The sequence below is a fragment of the Dipodomys merriami genome, unplaced genomic scaffold (genome assembly GCF_024711535.1).
Source record: "Dipodomys merriami isolate MVZ:Mamm:240054 unplaced genomic scaffold, mDipMer1.0.p SCAF_1, whole genome shotgun sequence".
NCBI classification, from domain to species: domain Eukaryota; kingdom Metazoa; phylum Chordata; class Mammalia; order Rodentia; family Heteromyidae; genus Dipodomys; species Dipodomys merriami.
Window position 1 is genome coordinate 48696993 of NW_027202270.1, and position 16841 is coordinate 48713833.

Sequence of the window (16841 nt, forward strand, 5' to 3'; positions counted from 1 at the left end):
GCCACTTCAAAATTCACTGATCATGGACAAGACATGATCACTATTGAGCACACTGAACAGTTGAGTGTTCTGCTCTTTCTTTTAATATTGTCAGAGAAAGACTACATCCTCATTGCATCTAACACAGGGATTCACTGGTATTTTTTTCAACAGTTACCCACATTTTTTCTTAGCTACATTTCACAGATGGTGTGTTTTAAACACAGATGAAAACTTGTATTTCTTTCTCTTTCCATAATTGTCCATGATTATGTAATGTTTTCTACATTATATAAAATAAGTACAAATATTTATAAAAAATATTTTAATGTTCTCATTTAAAAATCCAAATTCGAAGATATAATAATTTGATAAATCTCAAATGTAAACAGTTTAACTACATCTTTGAAAATGTATATGATGATAGGTTTATAACACCTTCCTTGCCATCTTTAAAATTTTGGATTAAAGTACTGAGAGAAAGTTAGTGGGATACAAACCAAATCTATGAAGCTGAACCATTTAATCAACATAAATTACACTAATATTGAACAATGAAATACAACAAAATGTTTTGTTAAACCAGAAGCAAAAGTAACAATATTTCACTAGGATGAAGAACATCATTTCTAGGACTTTCAGATACCCTTAGTGAAGAACAGTTAATCACATGACTATATTGGGGGAAAAGATTTAAATCTCTAATGAAATATATTTAAAAATAAGAGAACTGGAAAAAATTTTAATGCTCCTATATTGATATTACATGAAATTTACTAAACATCCCCATAATTGACTGACAAGGTGGTTAATGATTACTGTCATTCAGAGAATTTTTTTAGTTCCTTCACAAAGACACTATAAATGTTCTGCTGTATTTGACTTACATATAAAAAGAATTTGAGAGTTTTTCCAAAATTTGTGACATCACCAACAAACTGAAAAACAACAACAACAAAATTCCCCACTCTCAGTAATGAACATGCATACTACCAACAGTCTTGCTAAAGGAAAGATGGGGGGAGCGGGGCGGTGGAGATGGATGGGAAGGGATGGGAAGGGGAAACAAAGGAGGAGGCAACAATGCTTAATAAGAAATGTACTCATTATCTTGCCCATGTAATTGTAACCCCTCTGTATGGTATTTTCACAATTAAAAAAATAAAAAAGGAAAGATCAGATTGTGTCACCTGCTCTCCTTAAGTTGTTGGCAAGTAAAGACCATCAATCAAAGAATAAGGCCCAGAAAGGAGGGGGATGCCTATGTTAGGGAGTAAATAAGTAAAATCTGGGAAATTATTATATTGGTGGTACTGGCTAGTTTTGGGGGGAGAATCAACTCATTCAATTTCTGTTTTCATTTTCAATAATATTTTTTTTGTCAGTTGTGGGACTTGATTTCAAGGTGTGAGTGCTGTCCCTGAGTCTCTTTGTGCTCAAATCTAGGATTCTACCCTTGAGCCACAGTGTCATGTTGGTTTTTGAGTGGTTAATTGGGTCTCACAGGGATTTTCTGCTCTGGCTGGCTTCATACCGTGATCCTCAGATCACAGCCTCCTGATTAGCTAGGATTACAGGTGTGAGCCACCAGTACCTGGCTAAATATTCTTTTTGTTGTCTAATTCACATCTTGCATTTTTAAAATTATTTATTTATTTGTTTGTTTTAATTAAGTTTTTTAATTGCAAAAATACTGTACAAATGGGTTACAGTTACATGAGCAAGGTAATCAGTACATTTCTTATCCAGCATTGTTGCCTCCTCCTTTGTTTTTCCCCTACCATCCCTTCCCTTCCACCTTCTCAGCTATCCTCCCCCCCAGGCCCGCCTAAATTGTAAAGTTTGTTTTTTGACATAGCGTTTTGTACATCTCATTGTTGCAATGGGTCAACCTGTATCCATATTTAAATGATTTGTTTTTTTCCCCCAAAAATGAACCCCAAGATACGGACACAAGTGGTTTTATTCTTCCTTTCTATTGTTTCTAATGTATTTATAAGGTACCATGTGTTTTTTTTAATTTTTTTATTGTGAAAATACCATACAGAGGGGTTACAGTTACATGAGCAAGGTAATGAGTACATTTCTTATCAAGCATTGTTGCCTCCTCCTTTGTTTCCCCTTACCATCCTCATGTGAATTTTGTTGCTTTGTATGTCCCTCCCCCACAGTATAACCCCTGTTTTCACTGTATTTGATGTTGGTATAATCTGGGGAGGGAAAGGGAAAAAATATCTTGCATTTTCATTAACCGCTTCTCTTAATTGTATAACATACAGCCCATAAAAACTAGATCTGTCTTTGGGCTCTAAAATGCTGGCAGCCAGGTTTTCTCATTAATAGATCAAATAGATTACATGTCTCATAATATACTTCGAAGAATTATGCTGTAGTTAGAAAAAAAACACAGACTAGAATTATGTAAGGCATTAAATGATGGATTAGAAATGACTAAACACGTGAAGTATGATTAAATATATATTTCTCTGTAATTTATCATCGCATACAAAATTCAAAGATGCCAATTCCAGGCTGCTAATGTTCTAGTGAATGAAAGATTTCTAGTATCCAGTCCATTATACATACTTGAACTTTTGTGAATATGGTGGAAGAAGGAATCATTGATCCAACCAAACGTGTAAGAAATTTCACTAGTGGATGATGTGAGGGTGAACTCGTTTGCTACGTATACAACAAAAATTATAGAAGGGAAGAATCCTCTAATAGGTGTAGTGGGTGGAATGGGTGAGTGGCCTTGTTTGTGGTATGTTGGAATTCCTAGAACAGGGCTTTATCATTATGAATGGGCTGTGACAGGATGGTCAAGGTGAGATTCCTCGCCAACTAACTTAAGAAAAATCAGCTGAAGAAAATGACTGGTGAAAAGGCTGATAAATGCCTGGCTGATAAAGTGAATCACCAGAATCTTCAATTATGCTGTCAGCTAACAACAGACAGCTGTTTACTGCTGTCATTATCTATGCCTACAAATAATTTACTTTGTAATTTTGAATGAAAGACATCTTTGCATTCCTAATACTGGGTGCAAGAACCACATAGCAATGTGCTGTGTTCACCTAAAATCATGAAGGCATTTCTTTCCACCAGTAGTACAGTCAGGATTTCAGTGTGTACCATCACCAGATGAAGAGTTATAAAAGTAGCCTTTTATGTTGAAAGCAATTATGTACATAGAAAAAACACAATTAGGTCATAATATTGTGTAATAAAATTTTATTTATAGTTTAAAAATAGTTTTTCAGCACATTTGCACATTTCAAATTCCAGCCATCACAAACATGATATTGTTCAGAATATGAAATCTATGAGGACAATTAGACCAAACACAAACTTAGTTGCAAATACTTAGACATCTTGTGAAGGTAGAGTCACAGGAAGGAGGAATTAGAGGGGACACAAGTCAAGTATGGATTGCCTAACTGCTACTCATCTTCCCTGTCTGACTAATGCTTTCTTCTTGCATTAAAGTCAGGTACCTTTCCTGCATTTACTCATTGCTCCCAGATGAGAAGAATATTACAACTGTTTACCTACCATTGTCCCCAACAGACTGCCAGCCCCAGAGGACAAGAAGCAAGAAAGCCTTGTTTGTATTTGTGTCCTCAGCATCTGATACTGATTTCAGCACTTAGCAGGGACTCCAAAAATAAAAACTTTTGTTGTTCTTATCACTAGAAAAAGAAAATAAAAAAGAACAGATGGGAATGAGGGTATAGGTGAAACTGTTTAAAAGTAAATGTACTTCTTACCTGACTTATATAACTGTAATCCCTCTATATATCACCTTTACAATACAAAATTTAAAAAAGAACAAATGACATGTTTACATTAATATATTTAATTATCATAACATTTTAATATTTGTTTGAATCTTCTAACATCATGTTTATTACCTTAAATGCCCACAATAAAAAAATTCAAAAATATTTATTAGTTAAACATGGTGGTACACACCTGTGATCCCAGCCCATTGAAGACCTTGGTAAGAGGATCAAGGGTTTAAGGCCAGACTTGGCTACATGGTAAGGAACTGTCAAGAAAATATAAAGAGTGTCCTGCAGCTTGTATATACATTTTTATAATTTGGGAAGGGGAAGAAATATAACATAATGCTTAGATAAGGATACAGGTTGACCCATTGTAACAATGAGATGTACAAGATACTACGTTGAAAATGAACTTTACAATTTCAGGGCGGTGGGGGTGGGGGGAAGGAAGTTGGGGAGGTGAGGAGGGAAGGGATGGTAGGGGAAAAACAAAGGAGGTAACAATGCTCAATAGGAAATGTACTCATTACCCTACTCATGTAACTGTAACCCCTCTGTACAGTATTTTTACAATAAAATATATGGGAAAAAAGAAAATATAAATAGATAAATAAGTAAATAAATAAAATTTGTATTCAAGAGAAAATAAAATGGAACAAAAGAATATTAGTATCTTACAACTACATATAGGTATTAACTATTCACAAATACTCTTTTGGGTATAATCTTAAAATCAGGATTACTCTTATTTTGTTGTAGCAATTTATTCAATAAATATACCAAAACTGAACTCTTCTGGAGTTAGTGTTTTTGTAGTTTAAAAAATTCCCAAAATATATTCTATTAATTTTGCTAGAGTGCTATTATAATGATATAAAAAGTAATACAAATAATAATCATGTAGATAGCAATTTAACAGATGACTAGTAATTGAAAAAAATTTTCTAACTACTTTTCAGTTTTTTATGTGATCTTTCAAAGTAAGATTACTGTCAAAAATAATCCAGTATTACATTTTTTTTGTTAAGAGCATTAATGGACAGTGTTTTCTTATAACAAAACATGTACAGAGAGCAACTATCTTATTGATAAAGCCACTGAAAATCAAGGTGAGATGAATGAAAATCTAGTTCGTATATAAACAATGGATTAAAGAAAATACACAAAATGGAATCCATTCATATATTTTAATTTATATAGATGAAAAATCCACAATCATAATCACTATTACTTTGTTGAATTAGGTTTTCACTTTCATATTTTTTCCCTTGACTGATGTTCTTTGTTCATTGCTGCCTTTCATTCCTCTCAGATGCTTTCTTTCTACCTGTGGAACTTGTAGTTTATTGCACATTTTAGTAATGAATCTTGCCGTTTTGAGGCTCTTCAGAAAGTTTTTCTTCAAGTCTCATTCTTCTTTTTAACTTTCCTAAAGACAAACACATATATCCTAAATATGTATTCCAATCAATTCGTTACAAATAGAAATAAACCATGTAACCAAATGACAATTTGACTTGGTTTCAATCACTGATTCATTCTAAGGACACATTTATCTCCAGGATTTCAGATATATAAATTCTGAAATATGCATTCCTACTCATTAGCTAAGTGAACCTATATATCTGAGCCCAGTTGTTGAGCAGTGACATAAATTAGGGTGTCTGGTTTATGTATGAGGAATTATTGGAATATCAGGACCAAGGGGACAGGAAGATTTATCCTGGCAGAAATTAACTTTGTAGTAAAATGAGCTACATAAATTCATGAGTATAGGCAATGATAAAATAAATAACATTTATATTTGACTGTTGCCAATGTGAGAAACTAAACTTAAAAGGAAACTGAAGTGTATATTATAGAAATCATTGTTTGTATATAGATTGATTCAAATTCATTCCAGTCTCCTTAGTACAAATTCAACTGTACAGGTTTTGGCTAATTTTAAACTTTCATATAAGAAAAATAATAATATGGTTGTCACCTAAATAAATATAATGTATTACAATCATTGGCTTTCCTGATTGCAGATGCAGTAACTGGTAAAAATAAAATAGCAGAGATAGAAAAATGGAAAATTGGAAAATTTGTGTAATATTCAAAAATAAGAAACTATTGATCAAAATGTACTGTAGAACTTGTCAAGGTGTTGGTGCCCTCTGTATGTGGAATAGATCATATTGTATTTATTTCGACAAAAAGTAGGACCAAAATTTCAAGACAGCAAATTAAAATGTTAGTCATGGGATTTCACAGACATTATATTGCATATTAAATCTGAGCTAATCAATACTTGGATATAACCCATAGTGCATCCAGCCTTAAATTGAGCGTCTTGAATGGCTCCTGCAGTAAGACTCACTTAGGATGCCATTTCTGCAAAGCACTGGCTTTCCAAACAGTATTAACCTAAGTCTCAGCTCTTATTTTGTGTATTTTAGCATTCTGAATTTGTATAACCACAGTATCTATCTTTTAGAAAAGTACATTGAAGCATACCTTAATAAAGACTAATGATGAAAATAGTCGAGTAAAATTGCACTCGAAAAAAGACATTGCAAGGAAATGCCGAAGAGCTTTCAAAAGTAAGGCGAACATATAACTAAGATGATCCTAGAACACTTTCAGTTTATGCCTGATGACTGTCGCTTTTATGAAAAATATTTCCCCCCCTCCCCTTTCTCACTCTCCCCATCCCCTTTCTCACTCTCCCCCTCCTTCCCCTCCTCCTCCTCCCCCTCCCCTACCTCCCCCTCCTCCTCTTCCCCCTCTGTGTGTGTGAGTGTGTATGTGTGAGTGTGCACGTGTGCACGCGCGCACATGTGCATATGCGCACGCCCATGGGTACACAAACTAGGACTGGGAGGACTGGGGCTTGAACTCAGGGTCTTGCTTACATTTTTCACTCATGGCTGATACTCTACGTGAGGCATGCCTTCAGTATGGCTTTTTAGTTGGAGATATGAGTCTTACAGATTTATCTTCCTGGTTTGGCTTTAAACTGTGATCTTCAGATTTTGTTCTCTTAAATAGTTAAGATCATAGGCATAAGCCAATAAAGCCCATCTATTCTTGTCCAAAAAATACTCTCCCTAGTTTGGAGCATAAATATTATGGTCACCTTGCTAAGAATAAAATATCCGTAAGTGTAACCCTGACAGCCTGAGCAGAGCTATCTCTTTCTTCCAAAGGCATATTCAAGTATTCTGATCAGTGAAATTGGAAAGAATTGAGATGTACTTTAATTACAATTCAGAAAGTGGAATGGTCCGGACTCAAACCTGTCTAAATTACTAAATTTTCCAGCTTCAACTTTATGAGTTTCTTATCTAAAGTGTACAGCTACTCCATAAATGGACTGCATTTTCTGTTCTCTGAACGTTTTTGTCTACTTGTTTGTTATTGACACTCGAGATTTTTATAGTATTGATATGTTATGCTTCTCTCAGATCATGAGGCTTGATGTCTGAGGATCCCAAAACCTTCCATACGAAAGTATGGAACTTTCTCATGGGAGATATCTATCATAACAGTTCATATTTGCTTTCTCCTGTTCGATGGGATGACCTTAGATTTTAAATATGATGAATGCAGGTGTTATGATGGGATGCCACTAAACACGAGAGGATTTCAAAGCGCCTTGGTGACATGGCATTTAAAAGAGGGCTTTTGTGTTTATAAGCCATGGCCAAGGGATTCCTTGGCAACGAGCAGGGAGCTGGTGGTGGAGTTGTTCTGATGAAGCGAACAGGGGTTTGGATGTGAGGAAAAAGAAATTTGGTGTCAAGTCTGTTTCTTTCAACTCTGTTACCCACACAGTACCCAATGCAACACAAAAACCAAAAGGGGCTTTTTATACTTTAACAGCATCAGTAAGGGGGGCGAATATGTAATAAAGCACTAATCTGACATCTTTTTAAAAAGATAGCATGTGCACCACTATTTATGGAGTTAAACTGTTAATACTCTAAAAGAAAACACACATAGACTCCCTTACCAGATACTTTTCAGCCTATTGAGTCTTAATGACTCTCAAGCATAATTAGGACTCAGACATTGTGACTCCAGTCTTGTTCTATGTTTATAAGCTGTAAGTGCATTCCTGACCCAGGAGGCTGTATTTATATAAAATTACACTCTCAAGCATAATGACAAAAATTGATCAGCATTTCTACTGGATCTCTTATTGATCAAATCAATGTGAAATTTATGCTATGTAAGATATAACCTTGGTGTATTCATTATAACCTACTTTAATTAAAAGCAGTTCAAATTATGTCTGTCACTAAGATATGTTTTAGATAAAGGTTATATACTTATTTGTTAAATTTAAGTGCACTAAGATCTTTAAATTATAGTACTGTAATTCTACATCTGTAAATTTTTATGTGAATAAATGTTTCTATTTTGAGTAGTTTCACAGAAAAAAATGTGCTGATAAGAAAGTTCCTACTCCCTTTCTATTATTAACTATTTGCATTTTAGTATGTTTATCATAAGTAATGGGCACATTTTTATAATGTTAGTGTTAACTAATAGCCTTTCTCCATTCAAACTCCTTGGTTTTTCTTTTATTCTTTTATTCTTTCAAGCTATCATGTCTTAAATTATGGTTTTCAAGCTTTCTTTCTTTAATGATCTTAACAACTTGACAGATTACAGGTGAGTCATCCTTGTTAGATATCCCCAATTTGAAATTTATCTGCTGTTTGTTTTGTTTTGTTTTGTTTTCCATGAGAAGAGTTTTCCATGAGAGAGTTGAGAAGAAAGTTATAGAAATATAGTACAGGCCTTCACACTTACTACATATTGTGTGTGAGTTATTGTTGCTAATGGCAAGACTGATTTATTTTAAGATGCATATTTACATAAACTTCAAAGGTAGAAATTGCAAGAAATTTTCAATCCATTTAAAAAGTGTAAATAACTCATTTGAATAAATTATTGCAAAAGTTAGTTAAAAGGTGCATTTTACAATGCTGTGGACAGTTCATGGTGCTGCAGAAACATTTTAAAATTGAATAGTACTTCATTGAGTGAAGGGATAAAGAAATTATGGCACATAAACAATGTGTTTAACCATAACAAGAAAGAATCTGTGACTCTGGCAAGGAAATGGATGAAACTTGGGATCAAAATGTTAAATGAAATAAGCCATCTTCACAAAAGCAATTATCATATATTTTCTCCCTTTTCTGGAAACTGGGAGGTGGGGAAGTGAAGAATAAAACAAATGAAATAAAAGGGAATTTATTAGGGATGTGGAAGGGAAAAAGGAAAGGGAGAAGTAGATAACAGAGTAAAAAAAGAGGTAAATAAAATGAAAGTACATTATGTATATATATTTATATCTGTGGAAATGTAACAACGTACTTTCTTCAATATATTTCTGTTTGTGCATATGCATTGTACAAAGAGGTCTCAACATGGCATTGCATACACGCATCCAGGAATTGGATGAACTTCCAATTGGATGAACTTGGTTTTGTTTTTCCTTACCCCAGCCTCCTATTTTCCCATAGGTTTCAGTAGGTTGCTTTGTGCCCATGGGTACAATATGTTTGGTATTGCTTACTCCCCATCATTCTTTCTCCCCTTAAAACAGTTTGTAATTTACAGTTAGATGTGACTATATATTCATATACATGGATGCACACATATATATGCATATATGTATGCACATATACACATATGACTATGTATTGACTTCCTTTGTCAAAATCATTTATTTATAACTGTCAGCTTATTTCTGGGCTTTCTATTCTGTTTCATTGGCTGCATAGCATGTCTTCCCCCAGTACCATATTGGTTTTTTATTCTGTACATTGAAGTCAACTTTGGGATTTTTCCCTCTAAAATTATTCATTTTGCCCAGGATTGCTTTGGCTATTTGGGGTCCTTTTGTTTTCATTGAAACTTGAAGATTAATTGTTCTGCCTCTGGGAAGAATGTCATTGGACTCTGGTGGAGATTGCATTGAAAATCTATATACTGCTTTTGGTAGGGGAGCCATTTTCATAGTATTCATTCTGCTAATCCAGGAATATGGGGGAGGGAGGTCTTTCCCTCTTCTAGTGTTTTCTTTGATTTGTTTCTTCAATGTTTTATTTTTGTTTTATTTTTAAAATTTATTTATTTAATTAATTTATTTTTTTTGTTCTGGTCGTGGGGCCTGAACTCTGGGCCTGGGTGCTGTCCCTCAGCTCTTCAGCTCAAGGCTACCACTTGAGCCACAGCACCACTTCCGGCTTTTTTCTTTTTGCTTATGTGGTGCTGAGGAATCGAACCCAGGGCCTCATGCTTGCAAGGCAAGCGCTCTACCACTGAGCCACCTTCCCAGCCCTCTTCAATGTTTTATAGTTTCATTAGAAAAGTCTTTTGTCTCCTTCATTCAATTAACTCGTAGATACTTTTTTTACTTTATTTTTTGAAGTTCAAGCCCCAGGATCAGCATACACACACACACACACACACACACACACACACACACACACTCATATTAAGATAAACATTGAGTTTCATTTCACCAAAGTTGAATACCAATGAAAGCTGAAAAGAATTAGAAAGATTTCCTCAAGAGGTTGTCATTCTTTTTACCGTAGAGAATGTATTAAGTTCAATTTCAAAAAATAAATATTGCTAGGACACTTAGAAAATAAGTCTTGCACATTTTCTGGTACACAGTATCTACTTAACAATTTGATAATAATCCTATGAAAACGTTTTGTAAAGTTGATGCTGTTGTTTTGTTCTTACTTACAATGCTAGCACTGAAGATCAAACCCAGAGCCTTCTTGTGGCCACCAAGCTACAAATGAGCCTCTCCTTCAGGTTGAATATGCCTTCACTGTCAGCCAACCATTTAAGATTTTCTTTCCTTATTTCCATGCAGGCCTCTTATGTAAGGTGCTGAAGGGGAAATAAAATATACAGGATGAAAAGATGGCAATGTTGCCTCCCCCAGGACCTCAGAGCTTCGTCCGCTTCACCAAACAGTCTCTTGCCCTCATTGAACAACGCATTGCTGAAGAAAGAGCAAAGGAACCCAAAGAAGAAAAGAAAGATGACGAGGAAGAAGCCCCAAAGCCTAGCAGTGACTTGGAAGCTGGAAAGCAGCTGCCGTTCATCTATGGAGACATTCCTCCTGGCATGGTGTCGCTGCCCCTGGAAGACCTGGACCCATACTACGCAGACAAAAAGGTGACTTGTGGTCATTTTCGCTGAAATACTTCTGAACAAAAACCACGTGAAGTTTGGATAAGAGGATTAGCAAATCATAGTATTGCTATGGTTCTAAATACATAAGGAGACTGTTCAGAATATATAGATATAGAATATATTTTCCCTGAAAACTGAATGTAACATTGGCAAACTAACTCGACTTTTCTTGTCTTCCTAAAATGTTCAATATAGTTTTGATTTTTAGTATATGACACCTTGATCCCCAAGTTCCATAACTGTTATCTGTTTTTAATTTTTTTTATTGCCTTTAGGTAGTTGTACAAAGGAGTTTCAACACATGTCATTTTATGAGTTCAGTGCTTCTAGATCAATGTTCCAGCCCCTGTCAAAATTCCCCCCCTCATCCCCCATCAAGTAATCAATTTTTTGCTTATAATTAAGTCTGGTGTATATGTAAAATTAAAGACTTTCAAATTTAATATAAATGCAAAAGACTCATTTAAACCTTCAGATATAAAACTCACTCTATTTGTGTGTATTTGTGTGTGTGTGTGTGTGTGTGTGTGTGTGGTTGTGTGTGTGTGTGTGTGTGTGTGCGCATGCATGTGTGTGTTGTATGCTGACCTGGGTCTTAGAACTCAAGGTCTAGGTCTGGGTGCTGTTTCAAAGGTTTGTTGCTCAAGAGTAGCACTCTACCAGTTGAGCCGCTGCTCCACTTCCTGCTTTATGGTGATTAATTGGAGACAGTCTCAAGGACTCTTTTGCTTTTCTTTTTTTTGTCAGTTGTGGGGCTTGAACTCAGGGCCCTGGGAGCTGTTCCTGAGCTTCTTTGTGCTCAACACTAATACTCTATCACTTGAGACACAGTGCCACTTCCAGTTTTTGAGTGGTTAATTGGGGATAAGAGTCTCATGGGGACTTTTCTGCCTGGGCTGGCTTCAAACTGCGGTCCTCAGATCTCAGCCTTTCGAGTAACTAAAATTATAGGCATGAGCTACTAGCTCCTGGCAGAAACTTACTTTTTTATTTTATTGTTTTAAGTTATAGCTACACAGTAACTTGATTTTGCCTTTCATAATATGCTTTTCAATGCTACTTAAGACTGAATTATTTCTTTTTTTTTTTTTTTTTTAGGTAAGGGGTAGGTTTATTCAGTAGACCTGCTGGGACCAGGCAAGGGTGGCACTCCACGTGGCTGGGAAAGGCCTGGGAATGAGAGAGAGCTGGGAAGAGAGGAAAGAGAGAGAAAAGAGCAGAGAGAGGGGTAAGAACAGTAGCACTCACGTGGTATTCAGGTAAGGGGTAGACCTGCTGGGACCAGGCAAGGTTGGCACTCCACGTGGCTGGGAAAGAGAGAGAGCAAGAGAGCAAGAAAAGAGCAGCAAGAGCTAGAAACGAACAGAGAGAGAAAAAGAGGGAGGGTCTGGGCCTGGGCTAGGCCTTATGTAGGGTATGGGTGGGGAAAGGTGTGGCCACATCAAATTCAGATGTGACATCAGCGGATGCAGATGTGACCTCTTCCAGGTGTCCCAGTTGCCTAGGTAACGCAGGTACTGGGTGGAGACTTTGCTGCGAGGAGGGTGGAGTCTGCTCGCCATCCAGGAGCGGACCTTACATTCCAGCCTTTTAATAATCATGAAATAGGGCGAGGATTCTCTCTGGCTACTTCCTGCTGACAAGGGGCGTCGACAATAGGGGTAAAAGGCTGGAATTTGGTCTCCTCCCAGAGAAGGCAGTGAACAGCAGCTGTCCCTTGGTTGCGTGAGTCCTTAGATGAAATCTGGAGAAGTCTCATGAGCATTGAGGGGCTGGAAAAAAAATACTAGAGAGCAAATAAATGGCAAGAGGAAGGACTTGGGGCTGAAAATGTTGGTAGAAATGTCCCTAGTTACTTCTGACATCTGGCGACTAGGTAGAGAAGTCAGGTGACAAAGGCAAGAATATAAATTCCTGTTCAGTTAATAGGTAGACAGGTATAGACATTGGATGGGCAGGCTTCTTACTTCTACTGACCTCCTGGCTCAGGTTAATTTTGAAAGGGCAGGCACAAAGTAGCTGATGTGACATCATCTCCTCTTACTCCTTTCAACGTTCCCTTGTTCCCTAGACTGGCTGAGTCTAGGTGCTCGTTGCTGGGATGGCTTGTCCCAGTTGGTATTCAAGATTTGAACTCAAGGCCTGGGCACTGTCCCTGAGCGCTTCCGCTCAAGGCTAGCACTGAACCACTTTGAGTTATAGTACCACTAGTATTTAAGGAGGTTTGAACTCAAGGCCTGGGCACTGTCCCTGAGCACTTCTGCTCAAGGCTAGCACTCTGCCACACTGAGTTATAGTACCACTTGCAGAGTTTAGCTGGGAGACGGAGTCTTAGGGATTTTTTAGCCCGAGCTGGCTTTGAACTGAAATCTTTGCCACAAAAGCCCTTTATTATTTTCAATTAAAGCAACAAGGAGATCAAGTAGAATAAGTAGAGCTTACCTGGTTCTTACCAAGAATTGCCAACAAATATTCTGAAATGACAAAACTCATTAGATGTGATGAAAATTTTGGCATAGATATGCCCAGTATTTTAGAACCATGTAGTCAGTAGTAGAATACACAACACAAAACAAAAAAGGCAAAACTCAAAACCTAAAATTTTGACAACATTTAGACATCTTTGCTAACAAAGCATATCAGCTGGTTGGGCCTCAGTTACCAGGGCCTGTGAAAAGAGCAACTTGTTAGCAAGGCACCTTAGAATAGATGTAGTAAACTTAGTGGAAGGTTAAGGGTCAGATGGGGCCAAACCCTTAACGCACCACGTGGCCAAGATGGCGGATTCAAGATGGCGAATTTCTGAAAGAATGCAAAGAAAGCCTGAACAAATAGACCAAGCCTACAATGGCTAGCCTTTGAGAGGGAACCTAGAGGGGGGTCCCTGGGACCCAGCCTGCGTCGCACTCTTCAAGGCACAAGCCAAAAAGTTGTAGAAAAGAGAAAGGGAGAGATAGGGAAAGTTGGACATGAATGCCAGAGAGAGAGCAAAGAGAGCCCGAAAGTAAACAGACTTCTGATCATTTACCATTGCAGTAGCATGTGAAGGCAGCAATGGTATCGATGCGTTGATTCCGCCGCAGACAGACTGGTTCGCAAAAGGCCGTCAGAACTGCGGGTATTCCTCAGAGCAAAAAGGGAAGAACAAAAAAAAGAAAAAAGAGGAAAAAAACAGAGAAATCCCAGCTATCCTGACTTTAAGCCTTTATCCGAGTCATGGCACCATTTATTCAGTAGACCTGCTGGGACCAGGCAAGGGTGGCACTCCACGTGGCTGGGAAAGGCCTGGGAATGAGAGAGAGCTGGGAAGAGAGGAAAGAGAGAGAAAAGAGCAGAGAGAGGGGTAAGAACAGTAGCACTCACGTGGTATTCAGGTAAGGGGTAGACCTGCTGGGACCAGGCAAGGTTGGCACTCCACGTGGCTGGGAAAGAGAGAGAGCAAGAGAGCAAGAAAAGAGCAGCAAGAGCTAGAAACGAACAGAGAGAGAAAAAGAGCTGAATTATTTCTTGTTTATAACATATTTGCTACTAAACACTTGTAGAAAGAAAGAATAAATGACTTTTAAAAAGCAGTTTGTCAAGATTTAATGAAAAAAAACAGTAGTACTCAAGGACTGGGTGTCAATTTTAAAACTAACTTCCAATGTCAAAGTAGATCTTACTTCAAATTATGTCTGACATAACTGGTATAGTGAGAGGGAATAGGAAGATGAAAGATTTTAAAAGAATAAATTCTGGTTTGCTTTCTTGAGTGAACAAAGCCAGGCTCAAATAAAGGGCAAGCTCCATGAACTTGTCTCATCAGTTTGTTGAAATATGTTCATTGCCAAAAGTCTATTGATAACCTTATATGAAACTTAGGTTAAACAAAAGAATCACCAAGTTTGTACCTTCCAGATTACAAAAGGAATTTGACTTCCAACTGCAGCATTTTGACTTCAGCTTTCTAATTTCTAAGCCAATGCCTTTGGTGGTTTGTAATATTTTTTACTCCTACTTATTTGCTGTTTGTTTTGTTTTTATTTCTTTAAATCTTATTGGCATAAACTGGTTTAAGAAGGGGATGCATTGTGAAATTTCCAACCATATATAGTGAACTTGATCAAATACTAGCTATATTACTCTTTTCACCCTCCCTGTCTACCATTGTGCCTTCAGTAGTCTTTGGTTGGTTTAGTGATGCTGTTTTTATACATACACACACACACACACACACACACACACACACACACACACTATATATATATATATAATGGTTTGATCACATTCAACATCAGACACACTCTCCCTTCCCCCTCTTCCCTCCCACAGCTTTTCCCCCAAACAGTTTCCTTTTGTCAATCATGCCCTTTATAATAATAATATTGCTATTATTATTTATTAGATATAGATTCTACATTTGAGCAAAACTGTGCAATATTTGTCTTTTTGAACTTGGCTTATCTTGCTCCACATGATGATTGTATATTGGTTGGAAAAGATCTTCTAGCTCTGGCACTCATTTAAATTATGAGAATCATTTAAAAAAACTCACTTGCATCATAATTCTTAGCAAATAATACAATTCTCGAGCTGTTGTGATAAAACTCATATATACATATACACACACATACATATACATATATATCTTTTCAGTTTGCTTACAGAATAATGAAAAATCAAATGAATTTGAGTAGTTACAGGTTATTGTTGCCTTTTGGGAAATATGACACAGATGTAACAGTATTTTCAAGTTCTGAGATGTTTACTATAGGAAGCTAAATTCTTACTTTATTGAGAAGAAATGAATGTGGGGTTCACTGGGCAAACATACATCGATAGCAGTGTCAATGGCTATAGAACCCCATTGCTAAGTCCTGTGTCACTGAGGCTTTAATACTGCACCACAATGCGAAACTTAAACTGCTGATGTTGAGGTGCAAGATTGAGATGGTGGATTCTCAGTTTCATCTTGTTTTCTTTTTCCTCCCGCAGACTTTTATAGTATTGAACAAAGGGAAGGCAATCTTCCGCTTCAATGCCACACCTGCTTTGTATATGCTGTCTCCCTTCAACCCTCTAAGAAGAATATCTATTAAGATTTTAGTACATTCATATCCTTTCTGACATGCTAACTGAAATGATGTTTTAGGATGTATGATTTAGGATTGCTACCATGATTGGATATAAACAGGAGTCATTTTTTTTCTCTTTGAAAAACCCTGGTTTTAGCTTGTCAATTCCAATATAAACTGCTATGCATTACAGAGATTTAAGTACCATTATTAATATTTTAGATTGTATTGTTTTTGTTTTAAGAGAGACAAAAGTAACACTAAACTCATTTAGGTTATTTTTCCAAGGCAAAGTTTTGGTCTTTCCTCAGAGTATCACCATCATATATCCAATTCCTTCTTGTACTCTCATGCGGTCATGTTCCTTGATTCTGCCACTCTGTTCAGCATGCTTATCATGTGCACTATTCTGACCAACTGCATTTTTATGACCATGAGTAACCCTCTGGAATGGACCAAAAATGTAGAGTAAGTAAATACCAGTACGTTATAATACAGTTTGAGACCATCTTTTCTCACCATTTTTCCTGCCAAGGCATAAGCTGAATCTATAATATTGTGGTGTGTATCATCCCATGTCAAATATTTCCTTTTCTTTTAGATTTTTTGTTTGCTTGTTTTATGCTTCTGTGGTAATAACTCACTGGTAGTAAGTTAATCAGATGCTTCAATGTCTTCTAAAAGAACAAACTCATCAGAGCCCTATTCTTCAGCATTTTGCCTAGCCCTTGTTCTAGGGTATGTTTTTGATGGGAGCAATCTAGAAATTTTCTAAGTAGATTCATTGCTTGTGTTCTTTAGT

General features: G+C 36.7%; 1 protein-coding gene across 1 annotated transcript in view; it reads left to right on the top strand.

Annotated features, from left to right (window-relative positions):
* The window catches only part of Scn9a (sodium voltage-gated channel alpha subunit 9), a 153575-nt gene that overhangs the window by 53306 nt on the left and 83428 nt on the right, over positions 1–16841 (top strand). Inside the window, exons 2-4 of the mRNA XM_070021655.1 lie at positions 10660–10967; positions 15960–16078; positions 16418–16507. Of these exons, the coding sequence (XP_069877756.1) occupies positions 10710–10967; positions 15960–16078; positions 16418–16507 (467 nt within the window). The 5' untranslated portion in view covers positions 10660–10709. The remainder of the gene's footprint in view (positions 1–10659; positions 10968–15959; positions 16079–16417; positions 16508–16841) is intronic.